General features: G+C 35.1%; 1 protein-coding gene across 3 annotated transcripts in view; it reads left to right on the top strand.

Annotated features, from left to right (window-relative positions):
• The window catches only part of CSMD3 (CUB and Sushi multiple domains 3), a 695,220-nt gene that overhangs the window by 414,190 nt on the left and 263,160 nt on the right, over window positions 1–17,870 (top strand). For all 3 annotated transcript variants that reach the window (XM_034422197.2, XM_034422198.2, XM_034422199.2), the window contains 2 exons: window positions 4,627–4,730; window positions 11,816–11,928. In XM_034422197.2, coding sequence (XP_034278088.1) covers window positions 4,627–4,730; window positions 11,816–11,928 — 217 coding nt within the window. The remainder of the gene's footprint in view (window positions 1–4,626; window positions 4,731–11,815; window positions 11,929–17,870) is intronic.

Here is a 17,870-nt window from a genome sequence, read left to right as displayed (position 1 = left end):
TTCTTGAATCAGTGTTTTATAAAAACCAGCAACATAAGTCTTTATTTGTGCTTAATGAATATGAGGGATAATTATTAGCCATGGTGACACAGTGGTTAGAATGCAGTACTGCAAGCTAATTCACTGCGAATTGCAGGAGTTTGATTCTGAATGTTGATTCTCAAGGTTGTCTCAGCCTTCCAACCTTCCGAGGCCAGTAAAATGAAGACACAGATTGTTGGGGGCAATATGCTGACTTTGTAAACGACTTAACAAAGGCTGTAAAGTACTATGAAGCGGTATATAAGTCTGCTATTGCTCTTATCATTAGGTGCAGAATAATAGAGTTGGAAGGGACCTTGGAGGTCTTTTAATCCAATCCCCTACTCAGGCAGGAAATCCTATACCATTTCAAACAAATGGTTATCCAATCTCTTCTTAACAAACTTCAGTGATGGAGAACCCACAACATTTGAAGGCCAGCTATTCCATTGATTAATTGTTCTAACTATCAGGAAATTTCTCTTTAGTTCTAGGTTGGTTCTCTCCTTGATTAGTTTCCATCCATTACTTCTTGTTCTGCCTTCATGTGCTTTGGAAAATATGTGCCTCCTCCTCTTTGTGGCAGCCTCTTAGATATTGGAACACTGCTGTCATGTCACCCCAGTCCTTCTTTTCATTAAACTAGAGATACCCTATTCTTGCAACCATTCTTCATATGTTTTAGCCTCCAGTTCCCTAATCATCTTTGTTGCTCTTCTCTGCACTCTTTCTAGAAACTCAATATATTTTTATATTGGGGTGACCAAAACTAGATTCAGTATTTTAAGTGTGGCCTTACCAAGGCATTATAAAGTGGTATTAAGACTTTATGTGATCTTGATTCTATACTTCTGTTAATGCCATCAATTCACTGTCTACATGTGACCATATAGTAGACTTTATCCACAATGACTTGTCCCTAACCTGGTCTTTCAGCTTTTCCTAGAGGGCCCCTATTGTAACTGTCTATCCACCTTGCTGCTGATCATCCTTTTCTTCTCCTTCTTCCCACTTTCCCCAGCATTAAAACCTTTTCTAGGAAGCTCTATATTTGCATATAGTGTCCAAACTAGGATCGTTTGAGTGTGGTGATTTGTGCCTGAAGTAAGAATTCTGAGACAATTCTGCAGTGATTTGTTTATTTGTATTCTTGGTTGTTCATGATATGACCCAACAAGACAGACACAGACTTCAGAGGATAATTAGAACTGCAAAAAATAAAATAATAATAATAATAATAATAATAATAATAATAATAATAATAACAATAATAAATACTACCAACCTGCCTTCCATTGAGGACCTGTTTACTGCACGAGTCAAAAAGAGGGCTGTAAAGATATTTACAGATCCCTCGCATCCTGGACATAAACTGTTTCAACTCCTACCCTCAAAATGAAGCTATAGAGCACTGCACACCAAAAGAACTAGACACAAGAACAGTTTTTCCCCAAAATGCCATCACTCTGCTAAACAAATAATTCCCTCAACACTGTCAAACTATTCACTTAGTCTGCATTACTATTACTATTAGTCTTCTCATCATTCCTATCACCCATCTCCTCCCACTTATGACTGTATGACTGTAACTTTATTGCTTGTATCCTTACAATTTATATTGATTGTTTCCTAGTATGATTTGATTGCTTTTTTGTACCCTATGACTATTATTAAGTGTTGTACCTTATGATTCTTGATTAATGTATCTTGTCTTTTTATGTACACTGAGAGCATATGCTCCTTGTGTGTCAAGTCACACTTGGCCAATAAAGAATTCTATTCTATATTCTTTGGAATCGTTTCTAGTGCAAAAGCTCAGAAATGTCAACCTCCTTCCTCTCTTGCTTCTTCATACTTCAAATTTTGCTCCTCTATGAACAACATGGCTTTCCTGATTCTGATCTTTGTAGGTATAGACATACCATGGCATTTGAATACAATTTCCAAGACCTTCCTGGTTGCTCTACTAAGTGCTAGTCTGCAACATATTCCTTGACTGCTTTTCCTTTAGTGTTGATGGTTGATCTGAAAAGGCAGAAGTTGCCTATTACCACAATATCTTCATTCATTTCTAATTTAAACTGACACTGATATGATTTCAAATGGCCTGTATTAAAATCCAGAAAGAAAAGGCTTCGATCATATTCTTTATTCAGGGATGTACTGTATTTTGCTAGAGAAAAAGAAAGAAACTCCTAAAGAAGCTTTTACCGTATTTATTATCTATTGAAAAATATTAATTTGCTACTCTGTTGAAATTTACAGTGTCCGTATCCTCTCTTAGAATTATTGTTTTATTACTACCCTAATTACCTGCTGACTCCAGGTACAGCCATGTCCATTATTCGGATTTTCTGTCTTTCTAATCGGCAATTGTTAAGTCTGGGGTGGTATGTGGCAGGTATTAGTTTAACCATATTTTACGAAAGCTTCTAGGCACATAAATTAAAAGGTATTATGATTATAGCCTAGGACTTTTTTTTTTAAATGAGCAATTATTGAAAAAAAGAAAAAAAAAACAAGGTGATACAAGGTTAAAGAAATGTGCTGTGCCATCAGGAATATTTCATTCACAAATTAGTATACATGGTTTATCTCAAGACAGACCATACTAGAAGGCTGAAAGAGTAGACAACTTTTCCAGTTCACCTTCTGCTAATTGTTTTTTTTTAATTGTTTTGACCAGCAGCAATTTTTATCAGAATGCAGTGTCAATTCCATGCATTGTGACTTCTACATTGCATAACCCTTTGTTATGTGTAAAATAAGGTTCAGTTTTGAACTCTTTGCTAAGCATGATATTTATTCCCAAGCATGCTTTATTTACACTATTGCCCTTCTTATTCATCAATTAACCTTCAACTCCATGTTAAAGGAAAACATTCCATGATTCAAGCCTATTCAGTTTATTGATTTATTACTCTAAATCAACAAGCATTTGGAACTTTCTTCCAATTGTGAATTAATTTTTGGGGACAAATAGTAAAGTTAATGATCTCTCCAGTCTTAATGTCATTGCATCCTCCAAGGTAATGTGGTTTGATGATTGAAGTGTCAGCCATACTTCTGCCTGAATAATTTTTGGCTATGGCTATCATGACAACTGTCAACCTTGAAGTTGGCCGAACTGTGGCCATTTTCCTTTTTGTAGTTCTGAGATAGCTGGGGTGTTGTAGCCTAAATATTTTTCCCCCCTGGAAATCAGAGATGTTGGTGCAGGTGTTCAAAAGGTGGAGACTGAGGTCATCTAGCAACTGTACTGTATACCAGCATACTGCACTGTATGATGATTGGACCATGTGACTGGAGACTCTGAGGGGAAATGACAAAGTTTTACTTTTAATTGGGCAAAAAACCAGGGATCATGCCAATTTGATATGTCCCAATAAAATGTTCTTTAGGAATTTGCCTGCCTCCAAATTCTTATTAAGTGGGATGTGTAACTTGGAACTCTGACAACAACACTGTTTGAAGATCCTTGATACTTCAGATAAACTTCCTAAAAATGGAGGAGTAGATCTACAGTAAGAATGGTGTGGGTTCAAATATGGTATCCCTATTCAAGGATGGAAATTTATTCCATCTGGAATTTAAGGTTCATAATCAAAAATCTAATGCACCTATCACAGATAAAGCACAACAAGATTTATAAAGTGTTTATTGAAAATGTGAAATCACCTTAACATCCCCCTCAGGTATGATATAAATACAAATTGATTCATTTCTTTTTATGCACACAGAGTTATATCAGAGAAAGTTTAATCTTCAAATGAAAGTCATTATGTGAAACATTTTAAAAATAACATAACAATCATTTATTTCTTATAGTAATTGCAGAAGTTAAAAGATGATATTGCTTTTGTATAATATATTGTATCAAATTATATCTGCTTTTTATTAATTGAGCATGAATATCTTTCATTGGTTTGTATAAATCCGGTAAACTTGCATGAATAAATGGGGATACAATTAAATCGGGATATAGTTAAATACAAAAATTCTGTAACTTTTATTATTAATGTGTAATATAATTCTTGCCTCTAGCACTTTCTTTTATTATTAATTAATAAAATGTTATTAAAATGGTAACAACTCTAGATTTAAATCATGATATTGGCCTAAAGTGAGCACTGTATTTCTAGAAACTTCATGATAGCATGGGTAAAATATTGTCCATGTCTTCCATGAATTTTCTCTTAGAAGAATGATTCATTTATCTAATTAAAACAGAAGAGTTTTAAAAAAACTCAACTTCTATATAATATAAAAGCCCAGGTTGCACAGGGGTTACAATGCAGTATTACAGACTCATTCTGTCCACAGTCTAGAGTTCAATCCTGACAGACTCGAGGTTGACTCAGCCTTCAATCCTACCTAAATCAGTAAAATGAAGACCCAGATAGCTGGGGGCAATAGCTGACTCTGTAAACCACTTAGAGAGTACCATACAGTGTTATGAAGCAGTATATAAGTCTAGGTGCTATTGTTAGTCCTATATAATAAACACTGTTATAGTCTGTCTGAACATTGGTTTGATTGATAAAGAAAAGAAACTTGTAGTCATTTTAAGTAAATTTGGATTTGTTTTTGTTTTTTTCATTCTAGGTTATTCAAATTAATTTTGAAGAATTTGACCTGGAAATTGGCTATGACACACTAACAATTGGGGATGGAGGTGAAGTAGGTGATCCTAGAACTGTGCTCCAAGTGTAAGTCTCCATAATCTCTATCCTGATGAAATAATGGTTTGTTGACATCTCACCAAAGACTTAAAAAAAAAAAAAAAGAGCAGTCCTCCTATTCACATGGCTTTTAAATGTTAATATAATTTCACATTCACATGACAATGTATAGCAAAACAAAATAAGTTAACAGTAAAATAAAGAGATCACATTATCTTTCTGTTGGCTGTGGATCCTAACATCATTCATTTTATTATGATCATGTGAGCAGAGAGCACAGAAGCAATGCCCTTTAATTATAAAATACTTTACAGGCATACGCATGTATTATTCCTCAATTTTAAACTAACAAAAAACATAAAATAACACTATAATCTCTGGGGTCCTTGGTGCTCTCTGAGGTTGGTTGCAGACATTTTATTACCGAACTAAGTAACATCATCAGTGCTAGTGCAATCTCTCTGTCCTATGAAATTCAACTACAGCACATATTCCAATACAAAATAGCATAGCTCAATACATCTTAAGTTAGCTATTCATTATCTTGGAGAACACCCTGAATTAGTTATATAGAGCCTAGGACAACTTGCCATGGCTGACTTGCCACTGCCAACTCAATGCACGGCAACTGGACATGACCAATTTGCAGTGGGACAACTGACTATCGGACAATTCAAAGCGGGATAACTCAATGCGAAATAATTGTATTGTTATCCACCACTGTTTCTTTGACATTATTTTAATATTTGTCATTCATACTTAATTTGTCCTTCCTTTAGCATCTTTTCTTTAACAATTCTATTCCATAGCAAGTTGTCCCATTCCGAACACTGTAGAAAATTGTACTCCTTTTAACAAAGTTTAACTAATACACACTGATCCTGAATTTTGCACAGTAAAAATGGATGACATTTTGTTTTCTGGAGCTGTTTCTACTTGGACAGTAAAACCTGACAGCATAATTTTACTGGGGCAACAATCTTATTCCCATAAAATTATAGTGTATGGACTTGAATATTGATTTATAAAAATAAATATTTTAAAATTTTCGGATAATATAAAAGAAATTATTGGGGCTATAAAAGTTGCTGGGATAAGAGCCAGAATCTTAGACTCTGTTATGAGAACAATATCATATGAAGAGTCAGTCTACCCCAGTTCCCATCAGTTAAGCAATATCATCTTGCAGGATCCAGAAAGCATGCCTTGCCTGCTACATCACCAGTTTTTTGGAATGATGACCGCCAGGGGTTTATTTGTGACATTTAGGAAACTGTTAAAAGTCTGGCTATTTTCCCAAGCCTAGGGATATAGGCTAGAATGGGTCCTTTCATTCTTTTTTTTTTTTCTCTGCTGCTTAATCTTGTATTTCTATTCAGCTAGGGCTCTTTTTTTTTCTCTTTTATTTCCATTTTCTGCTTTATTTATAAACCTGCTCAGAGTTGTCAAGACGTTGGGCAGCCTCTTAAGTTTGGGAATTAAATTAAATTAACATTTTAATAATAATATAATAATTTGATTTGTTTTCTAAAGAATCTCATTTTCAAAAGATACGCACACATATTCTTTAAAAATGCACATTGTTCTTCTACAATTATGTCCAGTGTCCACTGTTCGGTGTTCCAAACTCTTGTCTACTTTGTTTTAATTATTTTTGTTAAATGCAAAGAAGAATTATAATATTTCCCTATCCATCTCATATAAATGCACCACATATATATTAATGAATAAAAACAGTTCATTCCTATTTCTCACTTTCATGCAGGGGACTGAAGGCCAAATATGGCTTTTTCAGGCTCGTGCCTCGGCATACATATTTTCCAATGAGACAAACCAACGAGACAGGAAGATCATTTTATTACAATTTATCAGAATATTCAGACAAAAGGGATTCCTCTCACTCAAGGAGGGAACCCCAATCTTTAGCTTAAAGGTAAAGGTAAAGGTTCCCCTTGCACATATGTGCTAGTCGTTCCCGACTCTGTTTCAAAGCCGAAGAGCCAGCGCTGTCTGAAGACATCTCCGTGGTCATGTGGATGGCATGACTAAATGCCAAAGGCACACGGAACGCTGTTACCTTCCCACCAAAGTGGTCCCTATTTTTCTACTTGCATTTTTTACATGCTTTCAAGTTACGTGCTAGCTAACTGCTAGGTTAGCAGAAGCTGGGACAAGTAACAGGAGTTCGCTCTGTTACGCGACGCTAGGGATTCGAACCGCTGAACTGCCGACCTTTCTCATTGGCAAGCTCATTGTCTTAGCCACTGAGCCACCACGTCCCCTTTAGCTTTAGTTTATCTTTATCCCCTTTATCCTTAGTTTACATCCCTTTTTATAGTTTACATAACAAAGAAATCTGAAAGAGGAAAGTTGATAATAGCATACATGTTTATTAAAATGAGGTCTGAAGTCTGAAGGGGAATAAATTGTAAGGAGAAAAGTTGTTTAGGGTTCACAAAAGAGATAAACCAGACCCCAATTTGTACTAACAAACTTTTGTTATCTGGAGCTAGTCTCCAGCTTGTTTATCAGTTTAGGAATGTTAAAAGCTAATAAATCTGAACATCACTTTAAAAGAGAGAATATAAATGAGATTAAAATGCAAAGTAACTATGTTAGTTAACAAATTACAAAACCCATGTCCTTTGCCCCTCAGAACAGTCATAATATCTCATTTTTGCCAAGACCTGGGAATCACAGAAAGCAGAGACAGCTTAGCTTTGAGAATCCATGTTATATAGTTTCTTAATAAGCAAAGTTCACCTGGGTGAAAGATCATATTGAGGCCTTGTCTATTTCTGTCACATCAGTCAAAATCCATGGATTTTCTGGAATTTCCCTATAGCAGGTAATAAGCCTGAACAAGGATAAGATTTAAAGGCAACCGCGACTTATTCTAATTTCTACACTTCATTCAGTGAGTTGATCTGAGTGGTGTGGTGCCCTAGACGTGGAAGTCTGTGAGGTCAGGAGACTGTGAGTTCAATCCTAGGTACTGGCAGATATTTCTCTCTCTGGGTGCAGACAGAAAATATTTGCTGTGAACTCTGCATAGGCATCAGGAAGGGCATCTAGCCAGTAAACAATCAGTTCCATTTGCCCTGATTCCATCCCGATGCAAGGGATTACAGGGTCACTAAAAGAAAAAAACAAAATTCAATGAGTTAATGTAGCTATTATACATTGTTGCTGTATTTTTCTGCTTGATAATTCATCCCATCTTCTCAAAGATTGAAGAAGAGCCATGACCTCTTGATGAGGAGATAAAAGAGGGAATGTTGAAAATATTTCTTGAGGAAAGGATTTTAAATTTCACCATCAACTAAGATTTTCTCAAAACAATGTGTGATTTTAGAATGGATCAATGTTTATGTTATCTAGTCTTCAGGTTTATATTTATATTAAACCCCTTACTTACTTGTATTTCCAACAAATGTTTTCATAAAAATTTCTTCTCTTCTGAGATAATAACAAGAATCAGTACATCTTAAATACAGATATAATATTCAGGCTTTGCTTGTATAGATCTAACCATATTTCTTCTAAATATCATGCACATTAGAAAGATGTGAAGTTGCATATCTGACTCGCAGAATCAATTCACACATTTTTGGGTTCTTATTCCCTTGTTTATTGCATAAAACTTTTTTTTCTTTCCTATTGCTGTTAAATTCTTAAACAATCCTGTTGATAATAGGAAAAGATAAAATCAAATAAATTTTATCTTTTCCTACTGTCTAGTGTTATTTATTGTGTTACTGAAATATATGTATATGATTGTACAATAATCATCTTTTTTTCATGTAGTTTTCATGAACATTTTTGAAATTTAGATTCTAATTGATGTTAGAGAAGTATCATTCATCTCTTATTAATGATATCATCCTTCGATAGAGATGTGTCTAAGGATCTGTGAGTTGAATAGAAATCATGATATTGAACAAGGAGCATGACTCACATGGTTAAGATGCTGGGATGGAAAATACAATCGAGATATGAAAAATATGCAAAGTTATATGGTTTTTATTTGGAGGTGACAGAATTGGGTGAGATACTCACAGGAACAGATGAGAAAATGATTAAAAAATTCTATAGTTATTTACTTGGAGTTAAATTAGAGGAAGAAGTAAAAGAAACAATGATAGCATGGGCAAAAGAAATTGGATACACAATAGAATTAGATAAATGGCAGCAATTATGGAAAAGAAATTACAAATTAACAATGGCTACAGCATATAAAGAGAATTTGTATAAAATGTTTTATAGCTGTAACCGGAAAGATTGGCAAAAATTTTCAAAGATAAATCAAGATGCTGGGATGGAGGTTAGCAAGCCCATGTTTGAGACTTGAGTCTCTGTCCTTTGTCCAGTTCCTGCTGGGGACATGATAAGAGTTCCCAATGGGGTATCCCCCAGGCAACAGTAATGTCATCAGCTAATCTTTTCAATCCGGAAGTACCTTGGTGCTTCTGACACAGGTGCAAAAAAAAATGACATTGAGCTTCAATCTGATTTCATGTCATGATAGTCTTTAAATTCATCTAATACAGTTTTAGTTTTATAATTTCCTAATATTCGACCTTGCATACTTACTGATTTCTCTGCTCTCTAACTTCTCAATCTCCCTTAGATAAATATGTGTAATTTTTCTCTGCATGTCTAGTCTAGTTTAAGATGCTAATGTTTTGTAGCAGCCAGTTCAAAGCAAGACATCATTTAACAAGACTGATGAAATTACACTGATTTGTTATGAATGCAAATGAATGTTCTATCTCCCCCCTCCCCTTATCAGAGTATTATTCAGAGCGTTGTTAGTTTCATGGTAAAGTTACCACTATATTATAACAAAAAAGATATAGTAGACAAAAATGTGTAGATAATTTGCTGATTTTTTCCCCAATTTGTAGTACTGTCAAGCTGAGCGTAACTGTCTCAAAGTTATTTCATGTTCCAATTGCATTTTTAATCTGTTTTGCAAGATTTATTCATTTATATATATCTTTTTAATATGCCTGTGAATTCAGGCAAACATAATAGAGACTCTTTGGGGATACATTTTGATGTATTTTCTGTAGAAAGTAAAATAAGGTTCAATTTTGTTGTAAGAAGAGGTTGGATTACTGCTATTGAGAAGCTGGAAGTGAATCTAGGAAGTTCTAGGACCTTCTCAAATTTTTGGTCTTTTGAAATCCAGTGAAATGCCCAGTTAAATGATCACTAAGAGCATTTATTTTTAGTAATTAATAAAACCCCTGAAACAATATTTTTATATGGCTTTAAACATCCTCAGGACTGATTGCTAAAAATTCAAACCAAGAAATTATCCAAATTTTAAATTTTAAAGTGTGTTTTAAGAGTGGAAAGAGGAGAAAATATTCTAAAATAAATAATAAGACATATGTCCTTCCTTCCTTCCTTCCTTCCTTCCTTCCTTCCTTCCTTCCTTCCTTCCTTCCTTCCTTCCTCAGTTCTTCTGGGTTTTTTTAAGGGTATCTAAACATATTTCAGGTTTTGCACTCCAACTTTTAAATATTTCCTGCCAAAAATTGTCATAAATGCGGTCAGAATAGACCTGGAAGCTGAAAGGGAAAAGTCTGACGAGTGAATAAGGTCTCAAGTGCTTGTTCCTGTCTAAACTGATTCAAGTTTGGCAAATTCAGTAGAATCTAGCTCTAGATACACTATATCAAAAAGCATTCCACTTTTTGGATAGTTATGAGAATACTTGATATTACGAGAATAAGAACTACCCAAATTCACTAGCAGGGACAGTAAGATAATAGACTTTTCCTGAGGGAAAAGACATCAATTATCACGCTCAGCATGTTTAAACATGTTTTTCGGCTGACAAAAAGAAAAACTGAAGAGAGATCAAATTGTACGATAATACCTGAATGATTCAAAGATCAAGATTGCTGGAGGCCAAAGTTGGTTTATTTAATCAAGATTGAACTAAGATATATTTCCACAACATACTGGAAACTGTTATGGACTTTTTACTGATGCCCAGATTGAAATGTTAATGATTTATAGATTTGCATATGGATAAAGGATAGGTTATGGGAAGAAAAGATACTTGCATGTAGTTTCATAGGAATAAAGCATTACTAAGTTTGTATATGTGATGAAGATCAGAAGTCACTTTACTGCATCATAGTAATGTGATAGCATTGCATTGTTTTTAGAAAGTCCAACAGAATGTTTTCATATCAATTAAACACATAGCTTTAGCTCTTAGACAATGGTATACAAGTTGCAATTATTGGGTTCAAAAGGCATGCTAAGCTAAAACTGAACACTGTTATGGTTAATGTATGAAGCCAGCATGAGTAGGTAAACCTATCAGAATATAGTATAATTTATGTCTTTATCAGGCTTCACTATTTTAGTTCCATTTGAATTGCTTGTAATAATGTGAAGGCAAAGAAAATCTATGATTCTCTGATTACAGTTCTCATGAAAACCTATTCTTATTTTGCCAGCTGAACAGCTTTCTTTTGAACTATGTGTCAATGGCAAGACTTAAATAAAAACGCTTGCATGCTGTGGCATTAGGATATTATACTGTTAAGTAAAGTTGTTAGTCGGCAGGTACCTATAAGATAGCTTCTCTTAATAAGGTGTGTGTGTGTGTGTGTGTGTGTGTGTGTGTGTGTGTGAGAGAGAGAGAGAGAGAGAGAGAGAGAGAGAGAGAGAGAGAGAGAGAGCGCACCAAATGCTGGCATGCAGTTACTCACTTATGGAAAGCAAAAAAGATTTTCAGTTAGTAATTTCTTCTGATTAGTCTTTTCTTCTCTCTTTCTCCCTCTCCTCTCTCCCCTTCCCCCTCTCCCTCCCCCTTCCCTTCCCCCCTCTCTCTTCCCCTCCTCTTCCTTCCTCCATTCCTGTCCCCTCCCTTCTTCCCCTTCTTTCCACTCTTCCCTTGCCTTCTGTTGTCCCCTTTTTGGCGATTCTTTTCTTTTCTTTTTTTCAAATGCTAGTATGCCATTAATATGAAGTTCTAGCTTTTAAAGACTAGAGTGCTATAATCAACTTCTCTGCTTGATTTTTAAAATAGCTTTATTTCATAGCCAATTTACAGCTAATGGACTTTTTATTTTGTTTATGATTAGATTAACGGGAAGCTTTGTGCCGGATTTAATCGTTAGCATGAACAATCAGATGTGGCTGCATCTTCAGACTGATGAAAGTGTGGGCTCAGTTGGTTTCAAAGTTAACTACAAAGGTAACTGGAATCCCATTAGAAATTGAACTAAAAAAAGAACACAAATCTTGGCTTTCCTGTGGAAATTATATTAGCATCTGTGTTGTTTAAAATATTATCTATGAATACATAATTAAACAAAATACACATATGTAATTTTTTTAAAAATAGAACACTGTTATAAGTCAATGTGAATTATTGCCTGTAGGGTTTGTTTGTTTGTTTGTTTGTTTGTTTGTTTGTTTGTTTCTTTCTTTCTTTCTTTCTTTCTATCTATCTATCTATCTTTCTTTCTTTCTTTCTGCAAGTTTTAGCAGCGGGAACTTATCTTAAAATTCCCGATATAATGTTTGATTCTAGGTATCTCAGATGATGAGTATGTAGTTCTTTTGTCTTAAAAGGAATGAAGTCATAGGCATTTTTATGCAGACTCAAAAAGCCACGCTATCAAATCTTTATTTATTTTTCCTTTTAATGAATGATTCAGGAGGGAAGTTACAAGCATTCTTGGAAATGTCTGTTGCTTTTCTACATTTTATATGTTTCTGCATAGAAAAGAGAAGAGAAAGAATCCTCCTGGATTTGTTTCTGAATAGCGGTCTGAGTTATTGATCTTATGCAGTGTACCTGATTAATATTTCTCTTCAGTTGGTTGGTTGTAGAAATGTATCCTGGCAAAAGAATGGAAAAGCTACAAGGCTGGCTAATGACAAAACTGTCAGTAACACAATTCTCTAAGCAAGCAGACTTGAAAACGTGTTCCTGTAGTGAATCAAGGGAACATTACATACACTTGACTCCAGTCATTCTTTAAAAGAAGAATACTTTTTGTGTTTGAGTTTCTGTGCTATTCTTGTATCATTGTAACGAAAACTAGAATTTGGCAAGTTCCCCCCTTTTTTCTCCCTGGGGAGCAGAAAGTAAAATTGCTAGATCCCTATATAAATATGCTTAGTGCTGAGGTGGCGCAGTGGTTAGAGTGCAGTACTTCAGGCTACTTCTGCTATCTGCAGGCTGCCTGCAATTTGGCAGTTCAAATCTCAGCAGGCTCAAGGTTGACTCAGCATTCCATCCTTCCAAGGTTGGTAAAATGAGGATCCCAATGGTTGGGGGCAATATGCTGACTCTGTAAACTACTTAGAGAGAGTTGTAAAGTACAGTAAGGTCGTATATAAGTCTAAGTGGACCAAGATAAAGAGCCTTGGTGGCACAGCGGACTAAAGTGCTGTTAAGTAGCACCAGCTGCCTGCAATTACTGCAAGTTCAAATCTCACCAGGCTCAAGGTTGACGCAGCCTTCCATCCTTTCGAGGTAGGTAAAATGAGGACCCAGTTTGTGGGGGCAATAAGCTGACTTTGTATAAAAAAGAACACCGCTTAGGGAGGGCCAAAAGCCCTATTAAGCAGGTATATACAAAAGTATGAAGGCTATTGGTTAATGCATTGTAAGCCGCTCTGAGTCTCCAGAGAAGGGCGGCATATAAATTGAACCAATAAATAAATAAATAAATAAATAAGTGCTATTGCTATTGCTATAGTGTTTATTATAAAAAATATTTACGATAAATCAATTTCATATTTCTATAGTCTATTGGGGTCCTTTTATTCTTTGAGTTTGCATACTGAAGAATGTTCTAGCTTCTGAAACTGGGGTCAAAGGTGCCAGTTTGGTTTAGTAGAAATACAGCCCTCTGAGAAATAGACAGTCCTATTATTATCTTAATTCCCAAACACCTTAGAATACCTTGGATAGCCATGAAAACAAAGTAACGAGAAAAAAAAAATGCATCATAGATCAACCTAGAGTTTTCACATGAGTGACAAATGTCCAGGCTCATATTATCCTACATTATAAATATTAGTAAAGACTGTTATAGCATTCTAGAGAAAACAGTAATTCTGGGAAAGATGGAATAAAGAGAAGAAGCAGACAACAAGCAGCAAAATGGTCTCAGTTACAGTATGGATGGGTCACTGATGGAGATTGAATGATCAGATTGAAAGCAGATCATTCTAGGGAAAATCTATGTCATTGCTAAGTGTTGATACTGAGTTAATGACTTTGACATCATTAAGATGCAATTTTATTGCTTTGGATTAGTTTTGATGGTCCTGAATTGTTTTTTTTTCTATTTGTTTATATTAAATTGATTGTTATGGTCATCAAACTGAAAACCATGACACTATGTGTCTAACATGATACCACAAAGTACAAACCAAACACTATAAAAACAACAACCAGAACAAAATGTACTTCATATGGAAATTACGGAAACTAGCAACCTATCTGGACTCAACTAACTTCACAACTTCCATGCCTGAGAATGCACTTATGCTGCAGCAAGTCATTCCAGAAAAAGCAATATCTGCTTTAAGATATTGCATACAGATGTTCCATTATACATTATAAAGATATTGAACAGTTAAAATAGCTAATCAAAATTTTATGGGGGAAGATAATATATGCTGCCACTATACAAATAACTACATGGAAAACATTATTTTCAAAGATCTTTACTGGAAGTAGATTGGTTTGGTGAAATTTCCATTTTGTTAAGCTTACCTGGTGAAATTAGAGAATTACTTTTTAAAATAATTCTGAGTTAATACCAGGTGTTGTCTTACAATTTTATTTTTCTATGTAAAGTCAACATGTAATATTATTTATATCATCTCATCTGTTTGAGAGACTCCCTGGAACAGATTGGAAGAAGGCAGAGGGGACCAATTTATATGGAACTGAAATGAGATTGAATGTACCAAAATAATAGAGGAGTTTAATAGCACGCATAGCTAGCGCTATTTATTTTTACTCAATAACAATGTTTTATAATACACTCCAGAATGAGATTTATGAAACTATCTCATCAGAGAACAAACACGTTCCCTAAATTTGATTTGAGACTTTTTAATAATCTAAATATCATGGATTGTAACATGCTTGCTTTTCACTGCACAGATGTATAACTCAATTCATACAGATGCTATTTTTATTGGAAATATCCAATGGTGTCATTATATAATCAAGCTAGGTTATTGGAATATATTCTTAGTTAATATATTACTTGGGTCTATATTCCATGGCATTTGTGAATGTATTTTGTAAATAGATGCCTAGGGCATGTTTAATTATTCATAAAATTGATTATTTAATTAATGTTCTACAAAGGAGATTTGAATATGTCACTTTCCACTTTATTTCACAGCTTTTTAATGAAGTTACAAAACAGTGTAACAGATATAATTTTATAGTTAGAAAAAATGCTCGTAATAAAAGAACAAATATACATATACTGTAACTTTCTGATCTTCCTGTGCTGAGGATAGCTCTGAATTTTAAATACAATACTAAAAAGAATATGCATGATGTAATTAGACTACCACCTGCAAAATAGTTATATTATTACTAATCACAATCTTACAGTCATTTTTTTTAAAAAATCTGTACAATTTAATGTACACTGAGAAAAGGATGAAAGCATTGTTACAAATAGGAGGCAAAATAAAACAAAAATAATGTCATATATTATGGTGATGACAAATAGAGAACTGGAATTATGTCAGCAAATGTCAACAAGACTGCTACACAAATGGGATCCTAAAATATTATAGTGATTCTGCTTGTATTATAAACCACTGTTAAAATATCCGATACAGAATGAGTTCCCACCACCGAAGGGAAAAAGAGTGAATATTAGCTTAATATTTTGAACTCATTTTTAATTATTTTGACACGACTCAGAAACAGAATGGCAGAAAACAACTAATGATCCACAATTAATTAATTTATTTACCTACCTCAGACTAATTTAAATGTTATAGATTTTTCTTGTTGTTAGTTGCAAAGTTGTGTCTGACCCATCACGACCCCATGGACAATGTTCCTTCAGGCCTTCCTGTCCTCTACCATCCTCTGGAGTCCATTTAAGATCATGCCTACTGCTTCAGTGACTCCATCCAGCCACCTCATTCTCTGTTGTCCCTTTCTTCTTTTGCCTTCACTCTTTCCCAGCATTAGGCTCTTCTCCAGCGAGTTCTTCCTTCTCATTAGGTGGCCAAAATATTTGAGTTTCATCTTCAGGATCTGCCCCTCTAAAGAGCAGTCAAGGTTGATCTCCTCTAGGACTGACCGGTTTGATCGCCTTGCAGTCCAAGAGACTCATAGGAGTCTTCTCCAGCACTATAGTTCAAAGGCCTCAATTCTTTGGCGCTCAGCCTTTCTTATGATCCAACTTTCACGGCCATACATTGAACTGGGAAAACCATAGCCTTGGCATAAGATTTCTGTATGCGTGTAAAATTTGTCTCCAGATGGTTTGTTTCTTTCTTTGTTTCTTTGTTTCTTTGTTTCTTTGTTTCTTTGTTTCTTTCTTTCTTTCTTTCTTTCTTTCTTTCTTTCTTTCTTTCCTTCCTTCCTTCCTTCCTTCCTTCCTTCCTTCCTTCCTTCCTTCCTTCCCCTTCCCCTTCCCCTTCTCCTTCTCCTTCTCTTTCTCCTTCTCTCTTTTTCTGCCTCCCTTCCTTCCTCCCTCTCTTTAATTGTTTTTGGAGAATTATGAATTGTTCCTTTGGAATATACAGGTCTAGCCATTCTGGGATGGTCCACCAGTCCACTACAAAAAATCTTCTGGAAATGGAAGTTCCACATGTCTTGGGACTTTTTCAGCATAAATTTATATGATTAGAAGAAAAAAAATGAATGGTTTGGATTTTCATGGAATATTGCATCTCTGGGATAGAATATTCTGCCCATTAATAGAGGGACAGAATACATATCAACACAAGGTCACGTGTTGAAGCTGAATTTGAATTGGACATGGGACAAATTGTTTTAGATCGGTTCTGCTATAGAGTACAATAAATCCTAGGCAACCTGGATCATAGAGGCTCTTTGGTAACTTCATCATGTCCTTTTCTATTTAATAATTTCTATGCTATCATTCAGTTGCTTCATCAAAGACTGTGGTTTGATTAGTACTTTTAGTTCTATGTCATGATGGTGGATTATCAGCCATTGGTCTGGCTTTTTGATGGAGGCAGAATGATTAGTAATTTGTGTGGGAAGGGGCTGTTTCAGTGGTGATTTTTTTTTTAACTACCGGTTCTGTAGGTGTGGCTTAGTGGGCATGGTGTGGCTTGGTGGGTGTGGCTTGGTGGATGTGGCAGGGGAAGGATACTGCAAAGTCTCCATTCCCACCTCACTCCAGGGGAAGGTTACCGCAAAATCCCTATTCCCTCCCCACTCCTGCAGGAAGTGTATTGCAAAATCTCCATTCCTACCTCACTCTGGGGTCAGCCAGAGTTGGTATTTGCTGGTTCTCCAAACTACTCCAAACTTCTCTTACCAGTTCTCCGAACTACTCAAAATTTCCATTACCGGTTCTCCAGAACCTGTCAGAACCTGCTGGATTTCACCCCTGGGCTGTTTGTGATGCTGTACTGAATTTTGTTTTTACTCTAATCATTATGCAGTGAGGCATTCCATTACTCTATTCTGAATAAGCCAAGCCTTTGCTCTAAGTCTAAATTATTTGCTCAAATTGCATTTTATGGGAGAAGACTTTTTTTCCAAATTAGGCCTGCTGGAATAATAACCTAGAGAAATGACTACATTTACAGATTCCTGGCTTGCATCTGGGATTAACTGCATTTATCAGTATTGCTTATCAGAAATATATCTGCTGCATATAATATAGAATGTGGGTTGCAGATATAATATACAACACAAGATGAAAACATTCAGGTGGACATGGATATGATTCATAACTGCAGATGTTCTCATTAGTTTAGAACAATGAAGCATTGAAGGCTGGTTAAACTGATATTTGCAGCAAATTAAAGAAGAATAAAACAATATGACCCTTTGAGATATATCTATCTACTTTCTCTTTGAAATACAGCTCCATAAGACGTATTGTAAAAATTGCAGTTGCGTGAAAGACCTGAAAAATTATCTCTCTCACTATT

This window comes from Pantherophis guttatus, chromosome 3 (genome assembly GCF_059756535.1).
Source record: "Pantherophis guttatus breed Tessera chromosome 3, ASM5975653v1, whole genome shotgun sequence".
NCBI lineage: Eukaryota > Metazoa > Chordata > Lepidosauria > Squamata > Colubridae > Pantherophis > Pantherophis guttatus.
This window is presented reverse-complemented; position numbering and strand designations above follow the sequence as displayed.